At 53.8% G+C, this 12,106-nt stretch overlaps 1 protein-coding gene across 3 annotated transcripts in view; it reads left to right on the top strand.

Moving 5' to 3' along the window:
- adamts6 (ADAM metallopeptidase with thrombospondin type 1 motif, 6) overlaps positions 1-12,106 on the top strand; it is a 125,802-nt gene that overhangs the window by 91,541 nt on the left and 22,155 nt on the right. For all 3 annotated transcript variants that reach the window (XM_046369618.1, XM_046369619.1, XM_046369617.1), the window contains exons 15-17: positions 6,826-6,928; positions 8,893-9,026; positions 10,881-11,004. In XM_046369618.1, coding sequence (XP_046225574.1) covers positions 6,826-6,928; positions 8,893-9,026; positions 10,881-11,004 — 361 coding nt within the window. The remainder of the gene's footprint in view (positions 1-6,825; positions 6,929-8,892; positions 9,027-10,880; positions 11,005-12,106) is intronic.

The following is a 12,106-nucleotide window of genomic DNA, read 5'->3' as shown; positions in this document are numbered from 1 at the left end:
ACCCCAGCCCTAACCCCAGCTCTAACCCCATCCCCAGTCCTAACCCCAGCCCTAACCCTATCCCTAACCCCAGCTCTAACCCCATCCCTAACCTAACCCCATCCCCAGTCCTAACCCTAACCCCAGCCCTAACCTAACCCCATCCCCAGTCCTAACCCCATCCCCAGTCCTAAACCTAACCCCAGCCCTAACCTAACCCCATGCCCAGTCCTAACCCCAGCCCAACCTAACCCCATCCCCAGTCCTAACCCCACCCCCAGTCCTAACACCACCCCCAGTCCTAACACCATCCCCAGTCCTAACACCATCCCCAGTCCTAACCCCTAAACCCATCCCCAGTCCTAACCCCTAACCCCATCCCCAGTCCTAACCCCATCCCCAGTCCTAACCCCTAACCCAATCCCCAGTCCTAACCCAATCCCCAGTCCTAACCCAATCCCCAGTCCTAACCCCTAACCTAATCCCCAGTCCTAACCCAATCCCCAGTCCTAACCCAATCCCCAGTCCTAACCCCTAACCCAATCTCCAGTCCTAACCCAATCCCCAGTCCTAACCCCTAACCCAATCCCCAGTCCTAACCCCATCCCCAGTCCTAACCCCAACCCCAGCCCTAACCCCATCCCCAGCCCTAACCCCGCCCTAACCCTAACCCCATCCCTAACCCCAGCCCTAACCCCAGCCCTAACCCCATCCCCAGCCCTAACTCCAGCCCTAACCCCATCCCTAACCCCAGCGCTAACCCCAGCCCTAACCCCATCCCCAGCTCTAACCCCATCCTCAGCCCTAACCCCATCCCCAGCCCTAACTCCATCCCCATCCCTAACCCCAGCCCGAATCCCAGCCCTAACCCACACCCAGCCCTAACCCCAACCCCAGCCCTAACCCCACCCCAGCCCTAACCCCATCCCCAGCCCTAACCCCATCCCGGCCCTAACCCCAGCCCTAACCCCATCCCCAGCCCTAACCCCATCTCCAGCCCTAACCCCAGCCATAACCCCAGCCCCAGCCATAACCCCAGACCCAGCCCTAACCCCATCCCAGCCCTAGCCCCAGCCCTAACCCTAACCCCAGCCCTAACCCCATTCCCAGCCCTAACCCCAGCCCCAAACCCAGCCCTAACCCCAGCCCTAACCCCATCCATAACCCCAGCCCTAACCCTAACCCCAGCCCTAACCCCAGCGCTAACCCCAGCCCCAGCCCTAAACCCATCCCCAGCCCTAACCCTAACCCCAGCCCTAACCCCAGCGCTAATCCCAGCCCCAGCCCTAAACCCATCCCCAGCCCTAACTCCAGCCCTAACCCTAACCCCATCCCCAGTCCTAACCCCAGCCCTAACCCCAGCCCTAACCCCATCCCCAGCCTTAACCCCATCCCCAGTGCTAACCCCAGCCCTAACCCCAGCCCTAACCCTAACCCCAGCTCTAACCCCATCCCCAGCCCTAACCCCATCCCCAGTCCTAACCCCAGCCCTAACCCTAACCCCAGCTCTAACCCCATCCCCAGCCCTAACCCCATCCCCAGTCCTAACCCCAGCCCTAACCCTAACCCCAGCTCTAACCCCATCCCCAGCCATAACCCCATCCCCAGTCCTAACCCTAACCCCAGCCCTAACCCCAGCTCTAACCCCATCCCCAGCCCTAACCCCATCCCCAGTCCTAACCCCAGCCCTAACCCTAACCCCAGCTCTAACCCCATCCCCAGCCATAACCCCATCCCCAGTCCTAACCCTAACCCCAGCCCTAACCCCAGCTCTAACCCCATCCCCAGTCCTAACCCCAGCCCTAACCCTATCCCTAACCCCAGCCCTAACCCCATCCATAACCCCAGCCCTAACCCTAACCCCAGCCCTAACCCCAGCGCTAACCCCAGCCCCAGCCCTAAACCCATCCCCAGCCCTAACCCTAACCCCAGCCCTAACCCCAGCGCTAATCCCAGCCCCAGCCCTAAACCCATCCCCAGCCCTAACTCCAGCCCTAACCCTAACCCCATCCCCAGTCCTAACCCCAGCCCTAACCCCAGCCCTAACCCCATCCCCAGCCTTAACCCCATCCCCAGTGCTAACCCCAGCCCTAACCCCAGCCCTAACCCTAACCCCAGCTCTAACCCCATCCCCAGCCCTAACCCCATCCCCAGTCCTAACCCCAGCCCTAACCCTAACCCCAGCTCTAACCCCATCCCCAGCCCTAACCCCATCCCCAGTCCTAACCCCAGCCCTAACCCTAACCCCAGCTCTAACCCCATCCCCAGCCATAACCCCATCCCCAGTCCTAACCCTAACCCCAGCCTAACCCCAGCTCTAACCCCATCCCCAGTCCTAACCCCAGCCCTAACCCTATCCCTAACCCCAGCTCTAACCCCATCCCTAACCTAACCCCATCCCCAGTCCTAACCCTAACCCCAGCCCTAACCTAACCCCATCCCCAGTCCTAACCCCATCCCCAGTCCTAAACCTAACCCCAGCCCTAACCTAACCCCATGCCCAGTCCTAACCCCAGCCCAACCTAACCCCATCCCCAGTCCTAACCCCACCCCCAGTCCTAACACCACCCCCAGTCCTAACACCATCCCCAGTCCTAACACCATCCCCAGTCCTAACCCCTAAACCCATCCCCAGTCCTAACCCCTAACCCCATCCCCAGTCCTAACCCCATCCCCAGTCCTAACCCCTAACCCAATCCCCAGTCCTAACCCAATCCCCAGTCCTAACCCAATCCCCAGTCCTAACCCCTAACCTAATCCCCAGTCCTAACCCAATCCCCAGTCCTAACCCAATCCCCAGTCCTAACCCCTAACCCAATCTCCAGTCCTAACCCAATCCCCAGTCCTAACCCCTAACCCAATCCCCAGTCCTAACCCCATCCCCAGTCCTAACCCCAACCCCAGCCCTAACCCCATCCCCAGCCCTAACCCCGCCCCTAACCCTAACCCCATCCCTAACCCCAGCCCTAACCCCAGCCCTAACCCCATCCCCAGCCCTAACTCCAGCCCTAACCCCATCCCTAACCCCAGCGCTAACCCCAGCCCTAACCCCATCCCCAGCTCTAACCCCATCCTCAGCCCTAACCCCATCCCCAGCCCTAACTCCATCCCCATCCCTAACCCCAGCCCGAATCCCAGCCCTAACCCACACCCAGCCCTAACCCCAACCCCAGCCCTAACCCCACCCCAGCCCTAACCCCATCCCCAGCCCTAACCCCATCCCCGGCCCTAACCCCAGCCCTAACCCCATCCCCAGCCCTAACCCCATCTCCAGCCCTAACCCCAGCCATAACCCCAGCCCCAGCCATAACCCCAGACCCAGCCCTAACCCCATCCCAGCCCTAGCCCCAGCCCTAACCCTAACCCCAGCCCTAACCCCATTCCCAGCCCTAACCCCAGCCCCAAACCCAGCCCTAACCCCAGCCCTAACCCCATCCATAACCCCAGCCCTAACCCTAACCCCAGCCCTAACCCCAGCGCTAACCCCAGCCCCAGCCCTAAACCCATCCCCAGCCCTAACCCTAACCCCAGCCCTAACCCCAGCGCTAATCCCAGCCCCAGCCCTAAACCCATCCCCAGCCCTAACTCCAGCCCTAACCCTAACCCCATCCCCAGTCCTAACCCCAGCCCTAACCCCAGCCCTAACCCCATCCCCAGCCTTAACCCCATCCCCAGTGCTAACCCCAGCCCTAACCCCAGCCCTAACCCTAACCCCAGCTCTAACCCCATCCCCAGCCCTAACCCCATCCCCAGTCCTAACCCCAGCCCTAACCCTAACCCCAGCTCTAACCCCATCCCCAGCCCTAACCCCATCCCCAGTCCTAACCCCAGCCCTAACCCTAACCCCAGCTCTAACCCCATCCCCAGCCATAACCCCATCCCCAGTCCTAACCCTAACCCCAGCCCTAACCCCAGCTCTAACCCCATCCCCAGTCCTAACCCCAGCCCTAACCCTATCCCTAACCCCAGCTCTAACCCCATCCCTAACCTAACCCCATCCCCAGTCCTAACCCTAACCCCAGCCCTAACCTAACCCCATCCCCAGTCCTAACCCCATCCCCAGTCCTAAACCTAACCCCAGCCCTAACCTAACCCCATGCCCAGTCCTAACCCCAGCCCAACCTAACCCCATCCCCAGTCCTAACCCCACCCCCAGTCCTAACACCACCCCCAGTCCTAACACCATCCCCAGTCCTAACACCATCCCCAGTCCTAACCCCTAAACCCATCCCCAGTCCTAACCCCTAACCCCATCCCCAGTCCTAACCCCATCCCCAGTCCTAACCCCTAACCCAATCCCCAGTCCTAACCCAATCCCCAGTCCTAACCCAATCCCCAGTCCTAACCCCTAACCTAATCCCCAGTCCTAACCCAATCCCCAGTCCTAACCCAATCCCCAGTCCTAACCCCTAACCCAATCTCCAGTCCTAACCCAATCCCCAGTCCTAACCCCTAACCCAATCCCCAGTCCTAACCCCATCCCCAGTCCTAACCCCAACCCCAGCCCTAACCCCATCCCCAGCCCTAACTCCAGCCCTAACCCCATCCCTAACCCCAGCGCTAACCCCAGCCCTAACCCCATCCCCAGCTCTAACCCCAGCCCTAACCCCATCCCCAGCCCTAACTCCATCCCCATCCCTAACCCCAGCCCGAATCCCAGCCCTAACCCACACCCAGCCCTAACCCCAACCCCAGCCCTAACCCCACCCCAGCCCTAACCCCATCCCCAGCCCTAACCCCATCCCCGGCCCTAACCCCAGCCCTAACCCCATCCCCAGTCCTAACCCCATCTCCAGCCCTAACCCCAGCCATAACCCCAGCCCCAGCCATAACCCCAGACCCAGCCCTAACCCCATCCCAGCCCTAGCCCCAGCCCTAACCCTAACCCCAGCCCTAACCCCATTCCCAGCCCTAACCCCAGCCCCAAACCCAGCCCTAACCCCAGCCCTAACCCCATCCATAACCCCAGCCCTAACCCTAACCCCAGCCCTAACCCCAGCGCTAACCCCAGCCCCAGCCCTAAACCCATCCCCAGCCCTAACCCTAACCCCAGCCCTAACCCCAGCGCTAACCCCAGCCCCAGCCCTAAACCCATCCCCAGCCCTAACCCCATCCCCAGCCCTAACCCCATCCCCAGTCCTAACCCCAGCCCTAACCCTAACCCCAGCTCTAACCCCATCCCCAGCCATAACCCCATCCCCAGTCCTAACCCTAACCCCAGCCCTAACACCATCCCCAGTCCTAACCCTAACCCCAGGCCTAACCCCAGCCCTAACCCTATCCCCAACCCTAACCCCAGCTCTAACCCCATCCCCAGTCCAAACCCCAGCCCTAACCCCATCCCCAGTCCTAACCCCAGTCCTAACCCTAACCCCAGCCCTAACCCTAACCCCATCTCTAACCCCATCCCCAGTCCTAACCCTAACCCCAGCCCTAACCCCAGCTCTAACCCCATCCCCAGTCCTAACCCCATCCCCAGTCCTAACCCCAACCCTAACCCCAGCTCTAACCCCATCCCTAACCTAACCCCATCCCCAGTCCTAACCCTAACCCCAGCCCTAACCTAACCCCATCCCCAGTCCTAACCTCATCCCCAGTCCTAAACCTAACCCCAGCCCTAACCTAACCCCATGCCCAGTCCTAACCCCAGCCCAACCTAACCCCATCCCCAGTCCTAACCCCACCCCCAGTCCTAACACCACCCCCAGTCCTAACACCATCCCCAGTCCTAACACCATCCCCAGTCCTAACCCCTAACCCCATCCCCAGTCCTAACCCCATCCCCAGTCCTAACCCCTAACCCAATCCCCAGTCCTAACCCAATCCCCAGTCCTAACCCAATCCCCAGTCCTAACCCCTAACCCAATCCCCAGTCCTAACCCAATCCCCAGTCCTAACCCCTAACCCAATCCCCAGTCCTAACCCAATCCCCAGTCCTAACCTCTAACCCAATCCCCAGTCCTAACCCCATCCCCAGTCCTAACCCCATCCCCAGTCCTAACCCCTAACCCAATCCCCAGTCCTAACCCCTAACCCAATCCCCAGTCCTAACCCAATCCCCAGTCCTAACCCCTAACCCAATCCCCAGTCCTAACCCCTAACCCAATCCCCAGTCCTAACCCCATCCCCAGTCCTAACCCAATCCCCAGTCCTAACCCCTAACCCAATCCCCAGTCCTAACCCCTAACCCAATCCCCAGTCCTAACCCCTAACCCAATCCCCAGTCCTAACCCAATCCCCAGTCCTAACCCCTAACCCAATCCCCAGTCCTAACCCAATCCCCAGTCCTAACCCCTAACCCAATCCCCAGTCCTAACCCAATCCCCAATCCTAACCCCTAACCCAATCCCCAGTCCTAACCCAATCCCCAGTCCTAACCCCTAACCCAATCCCCAGTCCTAACCCCTAACCCAATCCCCAGTCCTAACCCAATCCCCAGTCCTAACCCAATCCCCAGTCCTAACCCAATCCCCAGTCCTAACCCCTAACCCCATCCCCAGTCCTAACCCAATCCCCAGTCCTAACCCCTAACCCCATCCCCAGTCCTAACCCAATCCCCAGCACAGCCCCAGTCTAGTCTGTACCAGACAGGGCCGACCCAGCGGGGATGTTTGTAATTACACACTCAAACAAATCACCAGGGGAAACAAAGCAGTTGTTCCAAACACAAAACATATTGTTCTCTGCATGAGAGAAATAATAACATAACAGACTGTCTCAGGCCAGAATAGAGTGGTTTTAGGGAAAAGTCTTCACAGACAATAGACTGTACTAAGGTTAGTTAAACTAGGGTTTGTTAACCACCCCAACATTCTAATATGTTGTTTTTGATTTGCTGTTTTCCAGGCATGCCCATCGGGATCCCGGGACTTCCGGGTGAAGCAGTGTGCCGACTTCGACAGCATGCCGTTCCGTGGGAAATACTACAACTGGAAGCCCTACACTGGAGGTGAGATCGGAATAATGCATTAATCCACCAATCGCTCCCGTCCATTCCGCTGTCTTTCTCTACCCATTTGCAGTAGTTTATTCGGCGCTTTGATACCTTTCATCATACAGTAGCTTCCCAGAGTCTGTGGTTCTCTCTGGCCCTCAGTGACAGTCCAAAGGCTTCTCTCTGTGACTGTGTTGTGTACACATCTAATACCAACAGTAGGCAGGACTATTTGATAGGCCCAGAATTCCTGGGATTCTCACATTGTGTTTGATGGCCCTCTGGGCAGCCATTCCAACTCTTTAGCCCTCAATGAAGACATTGGAGTGGGAGTGTGGGAGGGGTGGGATTTGGGTCCATTGAGGCTTGAATTCTGGGTCATCACTATCTGGTCTACAATTGATGAATTGGCACCAGGACTTACTATTACCTTACAGATGTAGGTTCTTAATTTGATCCCTCTGTAGCGGCTGAGAATTTTTCCTGCACCACAGGAAATGCAGACGAGCTTCACGATTTACACACATTCACTGAAAAGCTGCACGTCATTATATTATTGCAGCCTGATTTTGGCCAGCTAATAGCCTAACCACCTACGCAACATTATGTACGAAACGTTCAAATCCTGTTGCTGCAGGATTATTTTGCTGTGACAACACGGGTCAAATTAACATCCAACACCTGTGTGTGTTCTCTATTTTCACTAGAGATTGCAGTGGAAAGTTACTCACAAAGAAACACACACACGCATGCACGCGCGCACACATGCAACTCATAAAGCACAGTCTAGTCCTACTCTGTCCCAGGCCGTTGCGCTATAAGTTGAACTCTGTTATCACAGCTCCCATTAGTCAACGCTATGAGCTCCTCTGTGTGTGTGTGTGTGTGTGTGTGTGTGTGTGTGTGTGTGTGTGTGTGTGTGTGTGTGTGTGTGTGTGTGTGTGTGTGTGTGTGTGTGTGTGTGTGTGTGTGTGTGTGTGTGTGTGTGTGTGTGTGTGTGTGTGTGTGTGTGTGTGTGTGTGTGTGTGTGTGTGAGTGTCATGGCAGCCCCAGCTATCTCTCCCAGTGTCAGTACTGAAGTGACGTCAGGCCCCAGGTCCAGGATCAGATCTAAGCATGACTAATAGAAGTCTTTATTACTATCAACAAACTCTCGAGGAGAGCAGAGAACAGGGCCTGGGTTCATGTTCTGGCCCAGATTCTTGGCTCACAACTAGCACCACAAAAGGTTTTCTGGAATAAAATAAATATATATATTGTAAACTGTATTATTTTCTGATAGATAGATGTATTCATAGTCATGTCACTCATCATGGCACACATGATGGGTATGATCTGAATCAACTGTTATTCATAAACTGGGCGGTTTGAGCCCTGAATGCTGATTGGCTGACAGCCATGGTATATTCAGACCGTATATACCACGGGTATGACAAAACATGCTCTAATTACATTGGTAACCAGTTTATAACAGCAGTAAGGCACCTCAGGGGCTTGTGGTATATGGCCAATATACCACGGCTAAGGGCTGTAACCAGGCACTCCGCGTTGCGTCGTGCGCAAGAAGAGCCCTTAGGCGTGGTATATTGGCCATATACCACACACCCCCTCGTGCCTCATTGCTTAAATAGAACATGTGTTATAATGTGTTTGAACCTGTAGTCGTTATGGCTGAACCTTAGCTGTCTGTCTGTGGCCGGTGGGTGTAGACACAGGTTATCAAAAGTCACTTTGTGAGAAATGTCTCTAAGTTTGAGGTCGACGTGGCCTAGTTGGCAAAGCATGCCAAAGGTCATGCCACCCATGTGTAAAATTAGTCACTTTGGATAAAAGCGTCTGCTAAATTGCAGATATTATTATTATATATTAAGTTGTGTCTGATATCTCCCTACTGTGTGTATAACTATGGGTACAGGAGTCGACCCCTGCCCTGTGGAGGTTTGTCCAGTACCTTCTGACCTCTGCCCTGTGTGTTCCAGGTGGCGTGAAGCCGTGTGCTCTGAACTGTCTGGCGGAGGGATATAACTTCTACACCGAGCGCTCCCCGGCCGTCATCGATGGAACACGCTGCCAGGCCGACTCACTGGACATCTGCATCAATGGAGAGTGCAAGGTGAGAGAGAGAGAGAGAGAGAGAGAGAGAGAGAGAGAGAGAGAGAGAGAGAGAGAGAGAGAGAGAGAGAGTGTCTTTGTGTGTGTGCGTGTGTCTATTTGTCTGTCTTGAGTGTGATAATTGTTCTTGTGACGTAGTGGTGGTAATGTTTAGGCTGTCCTTTCAGTTACTGTACATTTCCCCAGATAAGAAGTAGTGCTTCTGGTTCCCACGCTGTGACTCACCCCAGTCAAACAGACCCACGCTGCTTCCAGTCAGGACCCAGCCGGTATGGTGCTGACTCCCCCATAGGAGAAACACTGTACCATGGCTATGACCTGGTTACATTGTGATAGATAAAGCTAATAAACGGGATGACTGTATAACCTGATGTAATGATCCTGACCATGTGACCTGACCAGGAAACCTGACCCGACAAAACTCAGCCTGTGACTCAGTTTGTACAGTTTATAGTCACAGTGTTTGTGTTCCTTCTTATCTCAAGAGACCTTGTTTATATGATACTGACTGACTGGGGGAAAGTGACTGAGAGACAGCGAGGAAATACCATTATCCAATATGGAACAATGTAGAGTTAGAACAAAACTTGGAGTTTCAGTCAGTTTGATTTTCATTGAGTGGTTGGCAGAGGTCTTAATCTAGACTCTTATCACAACTCAACAGATCATGTCTGGGATTGTTTTGAAGTTCTCCTCAGGAAACTGGCTATCCAGATTAACGTGGAAGTTGAGTTGAAAGACACTGTCATTTATTTCACCACTGGGCGTTTGTTTAAAATAAGGTTTTGAATTTATGCTCAAAATAGTTTTTTTTTTTAGTTGAAAAAAGCTGAAAATAACGTGTTTATTAAGGAGATCTGGCATCTACTGCTGTCTTTGTTCTGTGTGTGGACACTGTACAGTATGTGTACAATCGGGTCAGGGTGTGTGTGTGTGTGTGTGTGTGTGTGTGTGTGTGTGTGTGTGTGTGTGTGTGTGTGTGTGTGTGTGTGTGTGTGTGTGTGTGTGTTGGAGGTTTCTTCCCAGAAAGCACTGGGACATGTTCATCCCTAGTCACAGTCCAATGTGCCTTTTTATTTCAGCAGCAGTTGGTCTTCTAGAGTCTTCTAGAGTCTCTGACATGACGTGATTAATCTCTGGAACACTGTCTGCCTGAAGGCTGCTCGGAAATACTCAAAATGCTTCATGTAGGCCTGTGCACGTGTTGGATAATGACAAAGGGAGAGAGAGAGAACAGGGGGACAATGAAAGAGAGAAGAAACAGATAGGGATAGAGCAGAGAAATGTGGACGGAGCGAGAGAGAGAGAGAGAGAGAGAGAGAGAGCGAGAATGGAGAGAATAGAGGGTGAGAGAGAAGGGGGGCGAGGGAGAGAGAGAGAGAGAGAGAGAGAGAGAGAGAGAGAGAGAGAGAGAGAGAGAGAGAGAGAGAGAGAGAGAGAGAGAGAGAATGCGAGGGATGTGTGAGAATAAATGTATTTTTCTCTCCTGTCATTATTAAGGTGACACCCATTAATTCTCCTTATCACATTTTAGAGGAGTCTACACAAGTATGAGATACTCACTTTACCGTAACTCTCTAAAAGAGACTGGCAGTTAAGTCAGCGACTGTTCCTCTCGTCCAACTGTCGTTCTACGGTTGCTAATCACTTACTGTCCAATCATGAGTTCGCATTTTAACTGACGTAAAACTGCTGCTCCATGCAGCTTCCACAGACTTTAACGCACTTCTTCAGCACTTTTCTTTATTACTATGGTATTACTATGGTATTACTACAGTATTATTAAACAGTGGCGTTACTATGGTATAAGTTATACTTGATGCAATATAACATGGTACTCTGTCTCCTCTCTCAGCACGTAGGCTGTGACAACATCCTGGGTTCGGACGCCAAGGAGGACCGCTGTCGGGTGTGTGGAGGCGACGGCAGTACCTGTGAGGCCACAGAGGGACTGTTCAATGACTCCCTACCCAGAGGCGGTAAGACCCAGTCTGGGGACAGAACTTGACAGGGCTCTTTACTTCAGGTGTGCAAATGTTTTAGTTCCATCCAAACTGATGAAAAAGGTGAAGGGTCATGAAGGGTCTCCCCTCTGAGCAAGTACACGTAGTTGTGTCAAGGTGGCTGGATGGTGGTGGACCATTTTAATTTTAATTTTAAATTTGACCTTTATTTAACCAGGCAAGTCAGTTAAGAACATATTCTTATTTTCAATGACGGCCTGGGAACAGTGGGTTAACTGCCTGTTCAGGGGCAGAACGACAGATTTGTACCTTGTCAGCTCGGGGGTTTGAACTCACAACCTTCCGGTTACTAGTCCAACGCTCTAACCACTAGGCTACGCTGCCACCCCATTGCTGATACACACAGGAAACTGTTGAGTAGGAAAAACCCAGAAACGTTGCAGTTCTTGACACACTCAAACCGGTGCACCTGGCACCTACTACCACACCCCGTTCAAAGGCACTTAAATCTTTTGTCTTGCCCACTCCGTGTCTCAGTTGTCTCAAGGCTTACAAATCCTCCTTTAAGTGGATTTAACAGGTAACTGTATAATGTAGAGGAGACAGCAGTGTAAAGAAGGGAGGATCAGAGAAGAGGACTGTGTAATGTAGAGGAGACAGCAGTGTAAAGAAGGGAGGATCAGAGAAGAGGACTGTGTAATGTAGAGGAGACAGCAGTGTAAAGGGAGGATCAGAGAAGAGGACTGTGGAATGTAGAGGAGACAGCAGTGTAAAGAAGGGAGGATCAGAGAAGAGGACTGTAATGTAGAGGAGACAGCAGTGTAAAGAAGGGAGGATCAGAGAAGAGGACTGTGTAATGTAGAGGAGACAGCAGTGTAAAGAAGGGAGGATCAGAGAAGAGGACTGTGGAATGTAGAGGAAACAGCAGTGTAAAGAAGGGAGGATCAGAGAAGAGGACTGTAATGTAGAGGAGACAGCAGTGTAAAGAAGGGAGGATCAGAGAAGAGGACTGTGGAATGTAGAGGAGACAGCAGTGTAAAGAAGGGAGGATCAGAGAAGAGGACTGTGTAATGTAGAGGAGACAGCAGTGTAAAGAAGGGAGGATCAGAGAAGAGGA

The sequence above is a fragment of the Oncorhynchus gorbuscha genome, linkage group LG11 (assembly GCF_021184085.1).
Source record: "Oncorhynchus gorbuscha isolate QuinsamMale2020 ecotype Even-year linkage group LG11, OgorEven_v1.0, whole genome shotgun sequence".
Lineage (NCBI taxonomy): Eukaryota > Metazoa > Chordata > Actinopteri > Salmoniformes > Salmonidae > Oncorhynchus > Oncorhynchus gorbuscha.
This window is presented reverse-complemented; position numbering and strand designations above follow the sequence as displayed.